General features: G+C 34.5%; 3 protein-coding genes and 1 pseudogene across 4 annotated transcripts; 3 read left to right on the forward strand and 1 right to left on the reverse strand.

Annotated features, from left to right (window-relative positions):
* Positions 1-1,679: 1,679 nt before the first annotated feature.
* Positions 1,680-2,953, forward strand: LOC107003612 (F-box protein At3g07870-like; the record flags this gene model as incomplete). The annotated part of the gene is made up of 1 exon (XM_027912931.1): positions 1,680-2,953. A coding segment is annotated over one exon (1,116 nt), but the record flags the coding sequence as incomplete, so codon positions are not given.
* Positions 2,954-3,086: 133 nt separating this feature from the next.
* On the forward strand, positions 3,087-7,151 carry LOC107004963 (F-box protein CPR1-like). 2 transcript variants are annotated; one of them, XM_015203399.2, is made up of 2 exons: positions 3,087-4,354; positions 6,294-7,151. In XM_015203399.2, exon 1 carries the CDS (start codon positions 3,211-3,213, stop codon positions 4,339-4,341), a length of 1,131 nt encoding a protein of 376 aa, XP_015058885.1. In that variant the 5' UTR covers positions 3,087-3,210; the 3' UTR covers positions 4,342-4,354; positions 6,294-7,151. The 2 variants fall into 2 exon arrangements, with proteins under 2 accessions (XP_015058885.1, XP_027768731.1); XM_027912930.1 differs by lacking the exon at positions 6,294-7,151 and adding an exon at positions 4,535-4,661.
* On the forward strand, positions 4,870-6,150 carry LOC107004962 (annotated as a pseudogene).
* A 171-nt stretch (positions 7,152-7,322) lies between the features above and the next one.
* LOC107004964 (probable magnesium transporter NIPA6) lies at positions 7,323-14,417 on the reverse strand. The gene is made up of 9 exons (XM_015203401.2): positions 13,873-14,417; positions 10,978-11,034; positions 10,794-10,884; positions 10,551-10,711; positions 10,328-10,455; positions 9,223-9,360; positions 8,178-8,270; positions 7,983-8,100; positions 7,323-7,523 (listed from the first exon to the last, which is right to left on the reverse strand). The coding sequence occupies exons 1-9, from the start codon at positions 13,991-13,993 to the stop codon at positions 7,396-7,398; spliced, it is 1,035 nt and encodes a 344-aa protein (XP_015058887.1). The 5' UTR covers positions 13,994-14,417; the 3' UTR covers positions 7,323-7,395.
* Between the last annotated feature and the right edge of the window lie 2,993 nt (positions 14,418-17,410).

A 17,410-nucleotide genomic window follows, 5' to 3' on the forward strand; every position in this document is an offset into this window, starting at 1 on the left:
ATATATATATATGATCCACCTTAAATAATTACAAAATAATTTGTAATGTTATTTTGTGCAAAGTGTATTATTCAAGTCTTCGCTTAAATAAATAATATTATTTTTAATAACAAATATATATTGAATTGATAATCACGTGTAATACACGTATCGAAAAACTTGTAATACTCCCTCCTTCCCATTTTATGTGGCACCATTTCCTTTTTGGTCAGTCACAAAAAAGAATGTCACTTTTCCTTATATAGTAAGTAAATAAAGGTGCAATTCCTCTTTTATCCTTGTTGGTCGCACTTAATCTTAATGATAACACTTCAATACATTTATTAGGAGAGAAAAAAATGAGTCTACTTTTTGACTTTTTTAAAGGGCAATTTAGTAAAATTTCAAAGTCTTCATTTATTTCTTAAATTCCGTGCTCCGTCAAATATTGTCACATAAAATGAGATGGAAAGAGTAATAAGTAAAAATAATGTATATATAAAAGATCAAAAATTATGTAATTATATATCTTCTCATTAATAAAATCATATCCAAATTATATACATTAGTCCATTAAAATATATTTTATCGTGCCCAATTAACATTAAACAAATCGGATTGAGAATGAATCGATGGACTTCAAAAAGCTTCCTTTTTATATTTTTCTCTCACTCAAAGACGTTTTAAAAAAGTATTTTATAGGAAAATTGGAAAACAACAGGAAAAGAGTGTAATACATTAACATGCATCTAACTTGGCGTTATGACCTTTAACTTTGGATGTGCTCAAGTAGACACTTAAACTTGTATGAAATTGAACAAATAAATATATTTAAATAAATAAACACATGAGTCCTACATGGCAAAATACGGTAGGACACCACGTAGGACAAAAGTGACATGTAGGATGACATGTAGGACATGTGTGTCTATTTGTTTAACTTTATATAAGTTTAAGTGTCTACTAGTGCACGCCCAAAGTTAAAGGACATAAATATAATTCGAAGTCAACAGGCATATTTATATCTTATGCCTTTTTTTAATAGCTTGGTACATTCCCTTACCTGAACGTATACCATGAAACCCACTGAACGTACTTAAGCTTTTTTTAATTTGTATTTTTTAGTGAGTTAGTTTTGGTTTTAAATAAGTTGCTAACATTTTCTCTTTTGTTTAATCCATAGTCAAAGACGACATGTCAATTTAATAGTCTTTTTATTTCAAATTTACTTTCGCTTTACTCTTCTCATTTTGCCAAAACATAATTTCTACCTTTAATAATATTGAATACGTGTTGTACAAGTTTGACCCAAAAACTCTTTCACAAGTGTTGACCAACTCGATCATTTGAATATACTTAAATAGAACTATAAATCATATTTCCTCTTTTTATTTTACGTGACACTTTTTAAATTTCGTGACTTAAATAAGTTTTTTTACTTATAAATTTTTCGTAGATCTTTTAAACATGATAAAATTATCAATTATTGTAAATTATAATATTTTTATTTACATAGTTTACAAATATATAAATTTAATTTTAGAAAATAAAGGTTGTATAAACAAATTATCAATCAAACTTAAATTGTTCTCGAAAAATGAAAAATAGAACATAAATTGAAATAAAGAGAGTGATAATTAAAAATCCCGCTATAAATAGCAAAAGTTTAGTAGCTAAGAGTTGTAAAAAATGAGTGCTGAAGAAAAATCCCTATCTTATTACAAATTCTCTCAACATTACCTCCTACCACAGTCTTGTACGTCAAAATCGTCTCCAAAACTCTTCTAAACCTAACCTTAGATTCCGAATTTTTAAAATTGTCACGTTCAGTATCTCCACCTACCATTTTCATCCACCAATTCAACTCTAATAGGACCAACACCTTAAAGTTTTTAAAATTTGTAGTCGATTATAACTTTGATCATGATTCAAATGTTCACCTTGCTCTGCAACTTTACTTTCCTGTTGATCCAGTTTTCCTAGTTGGATCTGTTCATGGATTTGTCTGTTTTAATTACTTTTTCGGTAATGTTGATGGTATTTACATCCTCAATCCAACAACAAGAGAATATATCATCCTTCCTGAGCCACAACGGGTAAGAAAGTGGCCTAATTTAGTTACTTATGGCTTTGGTTTCGATCCTGTTAGGTTCGAGTACAAAGTGGTCAGAATTTACCAAGAGGAGATTCGCGATAATGATACTAATGGTTTTCGTTATTATAAGTCTGAAGCACAATTTTACACAATTGGGAAAGGGTATTGGAGAAGTAGTGTAGAACATGTCATGTTCTGTTTTGGATGCAGGGCATATGGGGTGAATCTATATGGAAGGATTCATTGGTTGGTTTCTGATGCTAATGGAAATGAGTTAATATGTTCGTTTAATTTGGAGAATGACTTGTTTGAATCATTCCCAACTGCTCCAGGTTACAATAAGGAAAATTGTCCAAATTTACGAAGTTTGGGAGTTTTTGGACGTTGTTTATGTGTGTGTGATAATAATGCAGATACTCATTTTGAGGTATGGGTGATGAAAGGATACGGAGTTACTGATTCATGGGCTAAAGAGATTGTGATAAACATAACTCCTGAATACAACGATTGGTTGTGCTATGAAATGATTAATCTGTTGAAAGTTTTGGATGATGGAGAGGTGTTGTTCTTGTGGCGCAATGATTTCTTATTCTTGCACCATCCTGTGAAGAAAACTTTGAAATCGCTTGATATCCGTGAAGGGAACTTGTTGGCATGTGGGCATGTATCAAGCTCTTTATCTCTCAAGAATTTCGAAGCAGAAGTTGTGAATGTGTTTTAGATTATTGTCAAAGGTGTGTATTGTACTACTTGAGTATACTTTTTTTTGTTACTTGTGAAGGTCTTTTAGATGCATGTATTTTGTACTACTAAAATAGAGTATATTTGATGGGAAAGTTGTGCATACAAAGCTGCAAGTAATATATGATATTTAAACTATTTGTTAACAGTTCAGTTTATTTATATGACCGCACTAAAACCAAGTAGCAAAACTGTGTTTTCCTCTGTCTGTTTCTCTGTGTAGGACTGTAAGCATGGGTGTTTTATTAGTTAAAATTTATTTAATTGATAGTTGAATTATTAAATATAAGTATCTGTTTATGGGTTTGTGTTAATAGTTTATTAATCATACACAAGAAATTAAAAATTGATTCATTTAGAAGAGGGGGAAATAGACAATCATTCATTTGTAAGAAATGAGTGATGAAGAAAAATCCCTGATGGATCTTCCATCTCCAATCTTGTTACAGATTCTCTCTACATTACCTCCTACCACACTCTTACACGTCAAAACCCTCTCCAAAACTTATCTAAATCTAACCTTAGATTCCGAATTTTTAAAGTTGTCACGTTCAGCATCTCCAGCTAGCATCATCATCAACCAATTCAACTCTTTTTGGATTAACAGCTTAAAGTTGTTGAGATTCGTTGTCGATAATAACTTGGATCACGATCCACATGTTGACCTTCATCTGCGACTTTCCTTTCCATTAGATCCATTTTTCCTCGTTGGATCGGTTCATGGTTTTGTTTGTTTTAATAGCTTTGTCGGTGATGCTGATAGTATCTACATACTCAATCCAACAACAAGAGAATATATCATCCTTCCTAAGCCACAAGGGGTAAGAAATTGGCCTAATTTAGTTGCTTATGGCTTTGGTTTCGATCCTGTTAAGTTAGAGTACAAAGTGGTTAGAATTTATCGACAGGAGATTCACGATGATTTCCATAATTACAAGTCTGAAGCTCAAGTTTACACAATTGGGAAAGGCTATTGGAGAAGTATTGACCATGTCATGTTCCATTTTAGATGCAGCGGATATGGGGTGAATCTATATGGAAAACTTCATTGGTTGGCTTCTGATGCTAATGGAAAGGAGTTAATATGTTCGTTTAATTTGGAGAATGAGTTGTTTGAATCATTCCCAACTGCTCCAGGTTACAATAAGGAAAATTTTCCAAATCTACGAAGTTTGGGGGTTTTTGGTCGTTGTCTATGTGTTTGTGATAATAATGCAGATACTCATTTTGAGGTACGGGTGATGAAAGAATACAGAGTTACTGATTCATGGGTTAAACAGATTGTCATAACCATAACTCCTGAATACAACGATTGGTTGTGCGATGAAATGATTAATGTGTTGAAAGTTTTTGATGATGGAGAGGTGTTGTTCTTGTGGAGCGAAGATTTCTTGTTCTTGCACCATCCTGTGAAGAAAACTTTGAAAAGGCTTCATGTTTGTGATGGGAACTTCTTGGCATCTGCTCATGTATCAAGCTCCTTCTCTCTCAAGGGTTTTCAAGGAGAGGTTGTGAAGGTGTTTTAGATTATTGTCAAAGGTGTGTATTGTACTACTTGAGTATATTGTTATCATTCTGTTCTATATATATTTACTCATGTCAACTCCAATTCTTTGCTTTGAATTATAAGTAATTTCGTTATGCCAAAAGCTATAGCTTATTGCAAAGTCGTAACTTTATTTCTTAACCAAGCGTCATGTTTGATTATGACTGACTCAGGACACCCGGACCCCTCATGGGCCTTGCCACAGACAGGATGTTGACATTATGCTACATAAAGTAAATATCACTAAATTAGGACAAGAAAACATGTATTCTAAACCAAGTTATTAGCATTGGTTCTAAGGGACAATAAGCCTGCTAGACCAAGTCATGTTGGCAAAAGCATAGTTGATTACTCAAATTCTAGACTTTTGACCATTGATCTTGAAAGTGAAAGGTTGAAACTTCAATAAATATGGCATACTTAATGTTGAATATTCTTCCAACGTGTTGAACAATTCAGCTAACACACTTGTTAAAAACATTTTGGACACAACATTTCTAGTGCATGTTTCATCATCCAAAGAGTTGTAAGAAATGAGTATTGATGAAGCAACATCACTGATGGATCTTCCATCCCCAATCTTGTTAGAAATTCTCTCTAGGTTACCTCCCACCACAATCTTATACGTCAAAACCGTCTCCAAATCTTTTCTAAACCTAACCTTAGATTCCAAATTCTTAAAACTATCACGTTCAACATCTCCAGCCAGCATCATCATCAACCAATTCAGCTCTGATGAGACTTCTAGTACCAACACTTTAAAGTTCTTGAAATTCAAAGATGAGGATACTCATTCTTATTGTCATGATCCAAAACTTGACCTTGATCTACAACATTACTTCCCTATTGATCCATTTTGGATGGTTAGATCAGTTCATGGTTTCATTTGTTTTAGTTACTTCCCTGATTATGTTGAAACTGTCTACATCCTCAACCCAAGAACCAGGGAGTATATCATTCTTCCAGAGGCTGGAGGAATAAGAGAGTGGCCCAATGATGTCATGTATAGCTTTGGTTTCGATCCTGTTAGGTTCGAGTACAAAGTGGTTAGAATTTACCAAGAAGAAATTTATGATGATAATACTAGTTATTACAAGTCTAAATGTCAAGTTTACACAATTGGCAAAGGGTATTGGAGAAATGCAGGACATGTTATGTTTTCCTTCAAGTCATATGGGGTGAACCTCTACGCGAAGATTCATTGGTTGGTTTATGATGCTGAAGGAAATGAGTCAATATGTTTGTTTGATTTGGAGAATGAGTTGTTTGAATCTTTCCCCACAGCTCCAATGTACAACAAGGAAAGGTATTGGTATTCGCGAAGTTTGGGAGTCTTTGGACGTTGTCTATGTGTGTGTGACAATTATGCAGATACTCATTTTGAGGTATGGGTGATGAAAGAATACGGAGTTACTGATTCATGGGTTAAACAGATTGTTATAGACATTTCTCCTGAATGCAACGATTGGTTGCGCAATGAAATAATTATATGTTGAAACTTTTGGAGGATGGAGAGGTGTTGTTCTTGTGGCGTGACGATTTCTTGTTCTTGCACCATCCTGTGAAGAAAACATTGAAAAAGCTTGATGTCTGTCCAGGGAATATCTTAGCATCTAGCCATGTATCAAGCTCCTTTTCTCTCAAGAGTTTTGAAGGAGAGGTTGTGAATGTCTTTTAGATTGTCAAAATGTATGTACTGTTTCATTTTGGTGACTGTGATGTGAGTTCTTGCTTTGGGTTAAAGACTTTGTATTCTGACTTTGCATAATACATAAAACGTGTTCTTTAACTTGGCTTCGTAAGGAATTATGTTCTTCAACTTTGGATGGATAACAAATAGACACAACTCTATTTAGACTAATCCTCCCACTTTTTCCTTTCATCATTTCTTCACCATGACCAAATCTACAATATTTTTTCTTTCATTTTCAGTGCTACTTCACAATGTTACTGCATCAAATGATATTAAGTGCTTGCAAGGACTGAAGGACTCATTTAAGGATCCTAATGTAAATTTGAATTCTTGGAACTTCTCAAACTACTCCATGGGGTTTATCTGCAAGTTTGTTGGTGTCGTTTGCTGGAACAACCTCGAGAACCGGATGATCAGCCTCTCACTTCCAAACATGAATCTCAGTGTACAGCTCCCAGATGCCTTCAAATATTGCTCATCTTTGGCTACTCTTCATCTCTCTGGTAACAGGTTCTCCGGTCCCATTCCTTCAGAGATTTGTAGTTGGACTCCATATTTAGTAAAACTCGACTTGTCTAACAACAGTTTCTCTGGCTCTATACCTGCTGAACTTGGAAACTGAACTTGAACAAGTTGATTCTCAATAACAACAAACTATCTGGAAATATTCCACCAGAAATCTCTCGATTAACGAGGCTCAAGGTGCTCTCCTTGGCTAACAATAATCTTTCTGGTAACCTACCACCATTCTCAGGATTGACTGATTTTGAGTATGGAGGAAATAGACATCTCTGCGGTGGAACATTAGCCAAATGTGGTTGAAGATGGCAGAAAGTTAGCCGAGTTTTGGCTAAAATGTATCTGTCATTTCATATTTGTATTGTATGGTGAAAATGTCTGCAATTCCATGCTTCAAGTTAACAAATGCAACATCAACTTCTTTCTGTGTCCATTCGACAAAGTTTTTGTACACAACACAAAGGAACAGAAAGTGTTGATACTCGAACAATCATTGTATTGCTAAAGGCTGTAAAGAATGTTCTTCACAAACAGAACAATCTATCAACTAAATACTACTCTTACCATTTTTTACTCGCTAAAAACTAGGCCGAAAGAATGAGTCATAGAAATGGCCGAGGATAATCAACAGATATCAGACATCTCACCAAAAGAATAAAAACAGAAAACACTCTCAAGCTGAAACTGAGAAAGGGGAGATGACCGAAATCCAATATCTGGCACGACGTTTTTTTTTTTTTGGGGGGGGTGGGGGGGTGGGGGACGGGAATGAACAGGCAGAGAGAAGTGACGCCAACCAATCATCTAAGTTCCTCTTTCACGCTACTTGAAATGATCCTGCCTGATTATTGCAACAAATTCTGAATGCAAGCCGTCCTCTTTCTGCTTCCATATTTCTCCGTTGGCATGTATTAACCATGATATTTGAGGGGAAAGTTGTGCATACAAATCTGCAAGTAATATATGATATTTAAACTAATCAAAGATATGCCAAAAGCAACAAGTTTCTGGTTGCAAGAACTGCAACAAACAAGAATATATACATTCAGAATGTCTAGACTATGATAAGTCATCTTCATCAATTAATGCTCTGCCGACAGAAAGTGATACGCTATCTCCAGATCACCTCATAAACAGGAGAACAATGTCTTATTCCCTTTGAACGAGAGGCTATTTCCAATCAAAAAGCTGACTAATTCATTCTAAAGAAGCACTTGAGCTCCATAGCAACAAAGAGATTTATCAAGTTTAAAAGAGCATCTACTGAAGGAGACAAGTTTATCCACACCTATTACTACTTCATAACAAGAAAGAGTATCAAGTATCACCTATAACTTTTATCACAATAATCAGTATGCATAACCTTTTTGCCTTGTTGCACAAACTAGAATGATGAGGTACATTAATACCTGTACTAGGAGGAGGATCTGGATCTCTTGTACTATGAAGAACCATCGTACCAGAGAGCACAGTTAAAAAGCCACAAAGCGCTGAAATTATGTTGCTAGCACTTTGACCAGACCAATCCTGAGAGATTGATATGACATTAGAAATGAAAATGAGAGAAGGCTCCCTTGCATTTCGAACATAAACTTTCAGAATACCTTAAACATTATGGCACTGGCTAAAATTGTAAGTGATGTGAACATGGCATAATATATTGGAGAAACCACAGCTGTGTTAAATGTGTCCAATGCCTGCAAGAGCCAAATTCAGGCATTTGTCCAATTTACATTACAAGTCTAAGCCAAGATCCAATAACATGTAGTTCCATAGTAATCCCTGTAATATTAGCTCAAGCAATTGAACAAATGCCAATGAGTGTTGGTTCATAAGTTCTCCAATTACTATGTACTTGTAAAAAGAAATGGATCTTGGCTCTTACTCAACCTCAAAAGATAGCTCAAGAGATAACCCATGTGGTGAGAATAGTCCAAGCCATACTAAAGAGATCACTTCACACACTACCTCACGCCCAAGAATGGAGATCTAGTGCGTGGGCAATTTAATAAGGGGAGCGTTGAAAAATGCTCTTTTACCAATTGTTGGTTTTTAGCAAAGAAATTTCGGAAAACAACAGAGCAAGACTGAGAGGAAAATGCTGCAATGCCTATCAAAGGGAACTATTTTATTCAGCTTACTCTACATTTACGGGGAACTTGAAATAAAAAGAGTAAAAATATGATCATTATCCTAGCCTGGAGTATCTCCATAGACACTATCCCAGTTTATATGACATACTTTACTTTTTATTTAGTCCCAAAAAAATGACACATTTCCTTATTTGACAAATGTTTAATGACATTATCAACATTTTACCCATGCCGAATCACAGGTATTTGGCAAAAAGTCCACAAAAGTGTATTCTTCTATTTAAAATCCACTTCTTTCAAGAGTGGTTTTGGAACATTGCAAAGTCTTCTAATATTGCATAAACTTTGTGCCAAGTCAAACTAATATCACATATATTGGGACAAAGGGAGTAACTAATTACTAGAAATTAAGGGTAGCTATCTAACAAACTTTAACTAGGATTTATTCAAAAACAACACAGTAAAACAAAGTTACTATAGTCCAAAAGCATAATTGTAATAGTACTCTCTGACTTCAAACATCACTGCATACTATAAGGAGAAATAGAAAGTCTACCTTATTTAAGTAATTTAGTTGAGTAATTATACATGTGACAGAAACCATCACAAACACCCAAGTTTGAAAATTTGCAGCTTGGTTTGAACCCTCCAATGTAAGCTTTATAGCTATACCGATAGCTTTGATGCTCATAACCTACAACAGAGCAACAAACAAACAAACTTAAATTGACTGCTACATGCAATTTTTACCAATTGTACTTCTGAGAAACTTAGAAGGACCAGTTCCTATATTTTCTTTACTTCTCAGGAGGAATAATTTTATCATGTTTCATTGGCAACAGAAGACTCTCTCTAAGTCAGTTCGGGAAAGAGAACTGCAATAGTAGCTCAATTAATACAGAAAAAATAAGAGAGGAACCAATTCATAAACTGTTATTTATCGAGTTCTTTAAGCAAAATACATGAGAGTATTATTCATAAGATAGTGAATTCGATCGATAAAGAAGTCATAAAAAAAACTCGACCTCGGACTAACAAAATGTGACTAGATAAAAGCTCATCTCAACTAGCAACTTAGACTTATTTAAAATTCATGTAAAAGACAAAAACTAATAAAATAAAGTAATGGCACTGCAATCTTTTATTGAGTTACACACCTACTAGTCATGGAAAAACAATAGCAACGCTGGATGCCTTATAAATTATAACAGATCAAAGTATAGTCATTCACTCATTTGTACAAGCATAGCTGCAGGAAAAGACATCTACTGGCATGCGAACACGTTACAGCACCCTAAAGCTCTGGAGTAAAATCTCAAGTTCCATACATTCATTTATACCTAAATGAGAAGTTTTCTTTTACTTCAGTGACAACTAGCAACGGATCAAGGACCCAGGAGCAGTTTGACTCTTAACAACTTAAAAAATATGATCCATTTAGTGGTCAAATTATGCTATTCCAACACCAAGTAGAAAGGTAGAATTTGGATAACGTTAAGTTTAAAAGATGAGGCGTTTTGCAAACTGTTAATTTAGCTACAAGGTTAACTCAGTCAGGCCAGAGCTACAAACTAAAGCACGGTTGTGACACATGTTTCTTCCCTTCCTTCCTTCTCTTTCTTCACTGTAGGGATATAGATCAATACAATAGAGGCACTAACCGTCAAGGACCCAATGATGGAGCAAACACCAATATAGACCATAATATTTGTCCGACCATAGCGAGGCTCACAATACAAGACTAGCACCAATGTTATTGCAACTGCTGATGCAGTGTACAAAAGAAAAGCTGCAAAACAAAGAGTGGAACATCAAAACAAGGACATATCAGCAAGGCAAATAAGAACGATATTCAAGGAAATACAGCACAGTACATCAGCACACCTGGTTGTGTAGCTAATGCCCATATCTCATCCACTGAATTGAGATCATGTTCACGAGGTGCATGAAGAACGATGACAACGGAACCTACTATACATAAAAGACATCCTAATACTCCCAGTTTCTTCAATTTTTCCTTCAGTATGAAATGTGCTAGAACAGCACTGCAGCAAAGCGCCAAATGATATGCAAGAAAACCGAATAAGCCATTGCCCAGAAAATGATAAGGTAAAGTGGAAAATTTACCTCACAATTATACTTAAAGCGCCAAGTGGTGTCACAAGAACTGCTGGCGCATAAATGTAAGCCACGAAATTTGCAAATTCTCCAACAATCACTGCAAGGATTTACGGTGAACATTGCACTCTATATTAGAATAACAAATTCAGGAACATATTCTCTGACATTTAAGAAGCAATTCAAGACTTACTAGTTACCATCCCAATCCACCAAAGAGGCTCCCGTAGATAACCATATCTGCCCGAGCCTTCAGCAAGAAACAAATATTTTATAGTCAAATAGACAGAGCAACAGAGTTCATATAAACAGCTTTCAAACAAAACTTCTATTTAATGCTGATACAGAAAAGCATCTTCTAAACTTTACAAGATGTACCCGATGTTCTACTTTTAATGTGTAAACTAGCTGATAAATTACAATGTCAAGGAAATTCATTCAGCTTATTACAGTGCAGAATGATTTAAAAAAATCCACTACACTGATCATTTTCAGTTCTTAAAGTCAAGATCCATTTATTATGTCTTGAGCTCATTTCTTCTCTGTAATACATGTATTAGTACTACCTAATACAGCAGTCTGTGTTTATTCGGAAATGATAGATCAAATAATTTGGAATTACCAACAATCATTTAGCGAAGCAGAAGCATCAGTGCATATATTTAAATTGTTGACCCATTCTACAAACTATCAAAGGTATCAAAGGTATTAAGTTTAAATAGGTGCTGCTGGAGTCGCTCTGATTGCTAAAATAATGTCATTAGTCCTAGATAACTGCCACCAAAACACTAGGCAGCTGACTGGTCAACATTCAGAAGAATAGGAATTATTTTTCAAATACTTCTCCAAGATTATTCAAGGACTACTTACTTGCATGATAAGTATGAAGTTTAAATTCCAATATAAGTAACTTGACATTCATTTTCCCAGAAATGTACACCCAATACTTCCCTTTTGGAGAGAAGTGCAAATTCCATTCCTTGAGTTCCAGAACAAGTTTTCTTTATTCCCACACAGATAACTGCTTTGTAAGATGCATAATCACCTTTTATAAGCAGTCATTGTGTATTAGTAATACTCATTGTGACTCTATATTTGCTGGAAGTGTTACCCCATTGCTCTTATTTTACAGTCGGGCACCTACAACATGGTGTACCAACAGAGCATAACAGTCTTAAACTGTACTTAAGCAGAAAACAAATGAAGTAAGAATTTTCCATCACTGATGGATCTTCCATCACCAATCTTGTTAGAAATTCTCTCTAGATTACCTCCCACCACACTCTTATACATCAAAACCGTCTCCAAATCTTTTCTAAACCTAACCTTAGATTCCGAATTCTTAAAACTATCACGTTCAACATCTCAAGCCAGCATCATCATCAACCAATTCAGCTCTGATGAGACTTCTATACCGACACCTTAAAGTTCTTGAAATTCGAAGATGAGGATACTCATTCATATTATCATGATCCAAAACTTGATCTTGAACTTAACATTATAAGCAGTCATTGTGTATTAGTAATACTCATTGTGACTCATATTTTCTGGAAGTGTTACCCCATTGCTCTTATTTTACAGTCGGGCACCTACAACATGGTGAACCAACAGAGCATAGCATAGTCTTAAACTGTACTTAAGCAGAAAACAAATGAAGTAAGAATTTTCAGGTATAAAACATGTGTTTCACCTGCAAAACTAAAATGGGGACAGCAGAAAAGCAGGTACCAACATACCAGTATAAAAGAACCCCAACATTATCAGTCTGTTGCCACTTGATATTTCAAAGTAAGAAGTAAAGAACAATATACTCATCAAGCATAACCTCCAATTCCATACATCTAGAAACAGCATCTGATATACTATGAACTTTGATTACTCCGCCTCTTGGCTGATGGTAAATTGGTAATGCAGTATAATGGTTAGAAATATCAATTTTTAATCGACTAATTTTGACTTGATCATGTAATAGTCGGTATCAGCTTTATGAGTTCACTATATTCATTCTACATATCTGGGCCCATTTCAATTTCAATACTACAAGAAGTTTATATTAAGGAAAACTGGGGTTTTCTAGAGTTAAGAGATTCTCCATATGTCACACTTCTTTTCTGTACACTAAGATACAAGGTTTTAACCTTGTTCCCAAATAGCTAGCGTCATCTACAATAAATCAGGTGATTCTTACCTAATTTGCCTTAGTTGAGAGATTGTAGGGGTTTTGTGGTCATTGTAAGAATCAAAACTACCAGGTGTCATGAAGAAGCTAATAAAGCATACATTGGACGATGATAAATAAGATAACAAAGAGAAATATACCAACTACATAAAAAAATTTACATGAGAAATTCACAAAGATTAAAAAAAAAGAGTGCAAACATATAAAGAGAATAACCCCACAAAATTCACTCGTAAAGAAGTTTACTTTTGCCGTAAACAAGACTCTCTTGAGACTACATTGTGGATGCTCTAAATTGAGAAGGAATTCCTCAATTAATAGAAACTCAAAAACTGTTCTTCCAAGAAAACTATTAGCCAAATATGGAAGATTTATATTTTCCTGATAAAAATCACTTATAATAAATGTTTATCCTTCCTCCAAGAAGAAGGAAAATCCAAATATGACAAGTAAATTAGGGCAAACACCTAACAACAACTTGCTTTTGTATGATTTTAACGAACGTCAACCTTCCAAATATTAGCAAGAAGTAATGCATTGACACATACACACACATATAAAGAGCTGAGCTCATCAAACAACATCAACAACAAACCCAGTGTAATCCGACTAAGTAGGGTCTAAGGAGGTAGAATGTGCGCAGACCTCACCACTAACTTAGAGGTAAAGACGCTATTATCGATAGACCCTCAGCTCAAGAAAAAAACAGCCCTAAGTAGTATAAGGAGAAATAACATAAATACTGAGCATATCAAACAACTTTAGCAGTAAATACCAATGGGGACACAACTAAAGCTCCACAAATCCACTACCAGAAGCATTGACAAAGTTCAAAATCAACAAAAAAACAATAAATTATTCACAATTAGACCTAAAAACACTTCGCTATCAAGAAAATGAATTACTCACTGGCCCGAGTACCAGAGGCGCCTGCCTTCTGAAGACCCTTCTTCTTGATAATGAAACTGGAACCAATAAAAGCGCTAGACGCCACAGCCAATCCAAAACCAGTCCAATTAGCACTGTACATGATCCCAATATTATATCTAAACTATTGGGCAACAATTTTGGAATTTAATTCTCATCTGAACTTTTGCCAAGAATAAAACTTTCAACACCCAAAAGGTTTCCCTGGATATACTCAACAAGACAACACTGAAGTAAGACTAAAATAGCAAGAAAAACGAAATGGGTAAGTTTGAAAAACTTGAAACCACTGTAGCTTTACTCAATCACCCCAAAATTGTAGAGCTGGGAATGGGAAAACAGCAAGAAAAACGAAATGGGTATGTGAGAAAATTGGCGAAAACAGGTTTGAAATGGTGAGCTAACAGTGCAAGCTCGTTATTGACAATGATGGAGAATAGTAGTATTTTACAAGAAGCATAATTTTGTCATGCTTTGATTCGTTGCTTTGGGTTGATTTGGCTAATAGTATGTCTTCAACAATTGGGCATATAACGATGAATAAATCACACATTACGTGTAGCTTTTAATTAAGTGTTTGGTACCAATTTAATGTTATTTAATGTTTTTCTAGAAAATGTTTTCTTCAAAAGTATATAGGTTGATTTCTAACTTATTTTTTATATATATTTTGCTAAGTGAATTGAAAATATTTTCTAGTGTTTAATTGGAAAATAGAAAAAAAAAATTCAAAAAATATCTTTTACTTTGTTGCTAAAGAATAGAATATAACTCAGAAATCAAATTCGATAATCGATTCAGACCTGGTCTCAACACTAAAATCGAGACACAATCTTGATGACTGATCTCAACACCCAAACCAGGACTTAACTTCGACTCTTAATTTGACACCCGACATTTTAAACTGGGGTCCGACCCTGACTTTAACCTCAACCCCGATACTTGAATTGGGACACGATATAGATGATTGATTCAGGACCCGACCGAGGACCTGACCCTGATTTTTTTATCCGGGACCCTATATTTGACATGTGACCCGACTTTGGCCTCGACATCCAAAATGGTACACGACTCTTACAATTGATTAGGAATCGAACACTAAGACCGACTGAAACCTACCCCTAACTCCCAAAACTTAGACCCGACATTCAAATTAGGATCCAACTTCTCAATTGGGACCCAACTCCGACACTCGATTTAGAACACAAATTGAACTTCCGACCAGGACCCAACTTTCAAAAGGGGATTCGACCCCGACTCTCGATCCAAGATTTGAATTCTGAATTAGGACCCAACCTCGACTCTCGATTCAAAATTTGACTCCGACACGTGATTTAAGACCTCACCCTAACACCTTAGTCGAGATCCAACCTCAAATCTTAACCCACATTAGACACCAAATCAAAATTCAATCTTGACTAGATTTGAGAATTTAGTCTTCCATGATATTATTACAATATGTTTATATGTCGGCATTGTATCATGAGGGACTGCTCTAGTCCTCCATGATATAATCATAATCTATTAATATATGATAAAAGACACAAAGTCACCATTGAAATTGTCCCAAATTTTCAAAAAGATATATTAAATTAGCAATTATCATATTACCCTACTTAAGTTTTTGACATCTTTGTAAAATAGTTGTTTTGACCCATTCAAAAAGAAAGCTGAGAAATCACCATAATCGTCTGGATTAAGAGACGAAGAGACTCTAAAATGTTGAGAAATAATAAAAGATGACTATTCTATTTTTGAAATGAATTAGGTCGTTAAGTGGACATCACACGCGTTGTCCCGGGTGAGGGAACGGGTTGCTAAAAACTCTAATGGGATAATATGACGGTTGCAAAGTTAGGGTGTCTTTTTGAAAATTCGGGACAACTTTATTACAAAGATGTGATATCATTGAGGTTTGATTCAATCCTAAATAATACTATTTCAATATATATTATATTCTATTATGTTACCATTGATGTCTGCTTCACTCCTTCCATGAGAGCCACCTTAATTATTCGTGATACCATCATAGTATATTGTATACTAACATAATATTGTCGATGTATTCTTCCATCATTCAGTACGATACTCATAAGTCATTCACGATAGGGGTGGGCATTCGGTATTTTGGTTCGGTTTCGGGTTTTTTTTTTATTTTTTTGGTTTTCGATTCTTGTAAATTGTGTATCGAATACCGAATCGAAATATTTTGCTTCGGTTCGGTTTTAGTTAATTCGATTCGGTTTTTATTAATTCGATTCGGTTTTTTTATTTTGGTTTTTTAATGTGCCTGCTTAGTGGGCTTTTTAAAATTTTAAACTTTACAATTGTTTTGTTTGATTTTTCAACTTAATGGGCTAAAAAGTAAAAATAGACAATACATCAAAGAAGTGCATTACTAATTTACTACCAAATATCAATATGTCAATATGCCATTAGGCATTAACACCACAAATTTTAAATTCACAATGTCACTAAAACACACAATTTTTAATTAACAATGACACCAAAACAAAAGTTGCATGATAGATTTGTAGTTAATGTCTTCACAAATACAACATAATAACAATCTAACAAGTAACAATAAAGTCTTTCATGAGCTCATAATAAATAATAATAAGCAACAAACAATGTATTTTAAACTTCTTGTCTTCTTCCATGAGATTGCTTTCAATTCAAATGTCAACAATAACAAACAACAATAATGAGTTTCTTGACTTTCTTCAATGAGATCGCGTTCAACTTTCAAGTGTCACGTGCCAACAAAATTATTTCTTCATTGTCTTGACCCTTGGACCTTTTAAGATAAAATCAAATATTGAAACTTAGAATACTACTTTTAAGATTAAAAAATGATATGATTAAATAAATAATGTATTAAACTCACCGCTTGCAAGTCAATCATAGATCAACAATGGAAGAGTTTCTTCCACTATTTGTCATCTCTATAATTAAGAAAAAGAAACATGTCATACAAGATACAACACAATAAGTATTTCATTTTTTCCAAAAATAAATAAAAAATAAAAAGTCTTACGAAGTTCAATTTTTTCAAGAAACTCCAAACTTTCTTCAACATAAATAGGCTTGGTTTATTGTCTAAGCCAATCTTGGATACAAATAAGACATTGCACACATTGGGGAGTCAATGAACTTTTAAAGGGATCTAGAATTCGATCACCGGTGCTAAATGCACATTTCGATGCCACACTCGACATAGGAATAACCAATACATCTCGAGCCAACTGTGAAAGTGCAGGAAATCTAGGAGAATTAACTTTCCACCAACTCAAAATATCAAAATCTCCATATTCAGGTTCTTGATCTTCAAGAAGATATTTATCCAACTCAGATTTAACACCTAAACTGTCACGACCCAAAACCGAGCCGCGACTGGCACCCACACTTACCCTCCTATTGAGCGAACCAACCAATCTAAACCTTAACATTTCAATTTAATATCAACAGAAAGTAATGCGGAAGACTTAAACTCATTAATAAAAACACAATTCAATAACTT

The sequence above is a fragment of the Solanum pennellii genome, chromosome 11 (genome assembly GCF_001406875.1).
Source record: "Solanum pennellii chromosome 11, SPENNV200".
In the NCBI taxonomy this organism is placed as follows: Eukaryota; Viridiplantae; Streptophyta; class Magnoliopsida; order Solanales; family Solanaceae; genus Solanum; species Solanum pennellii.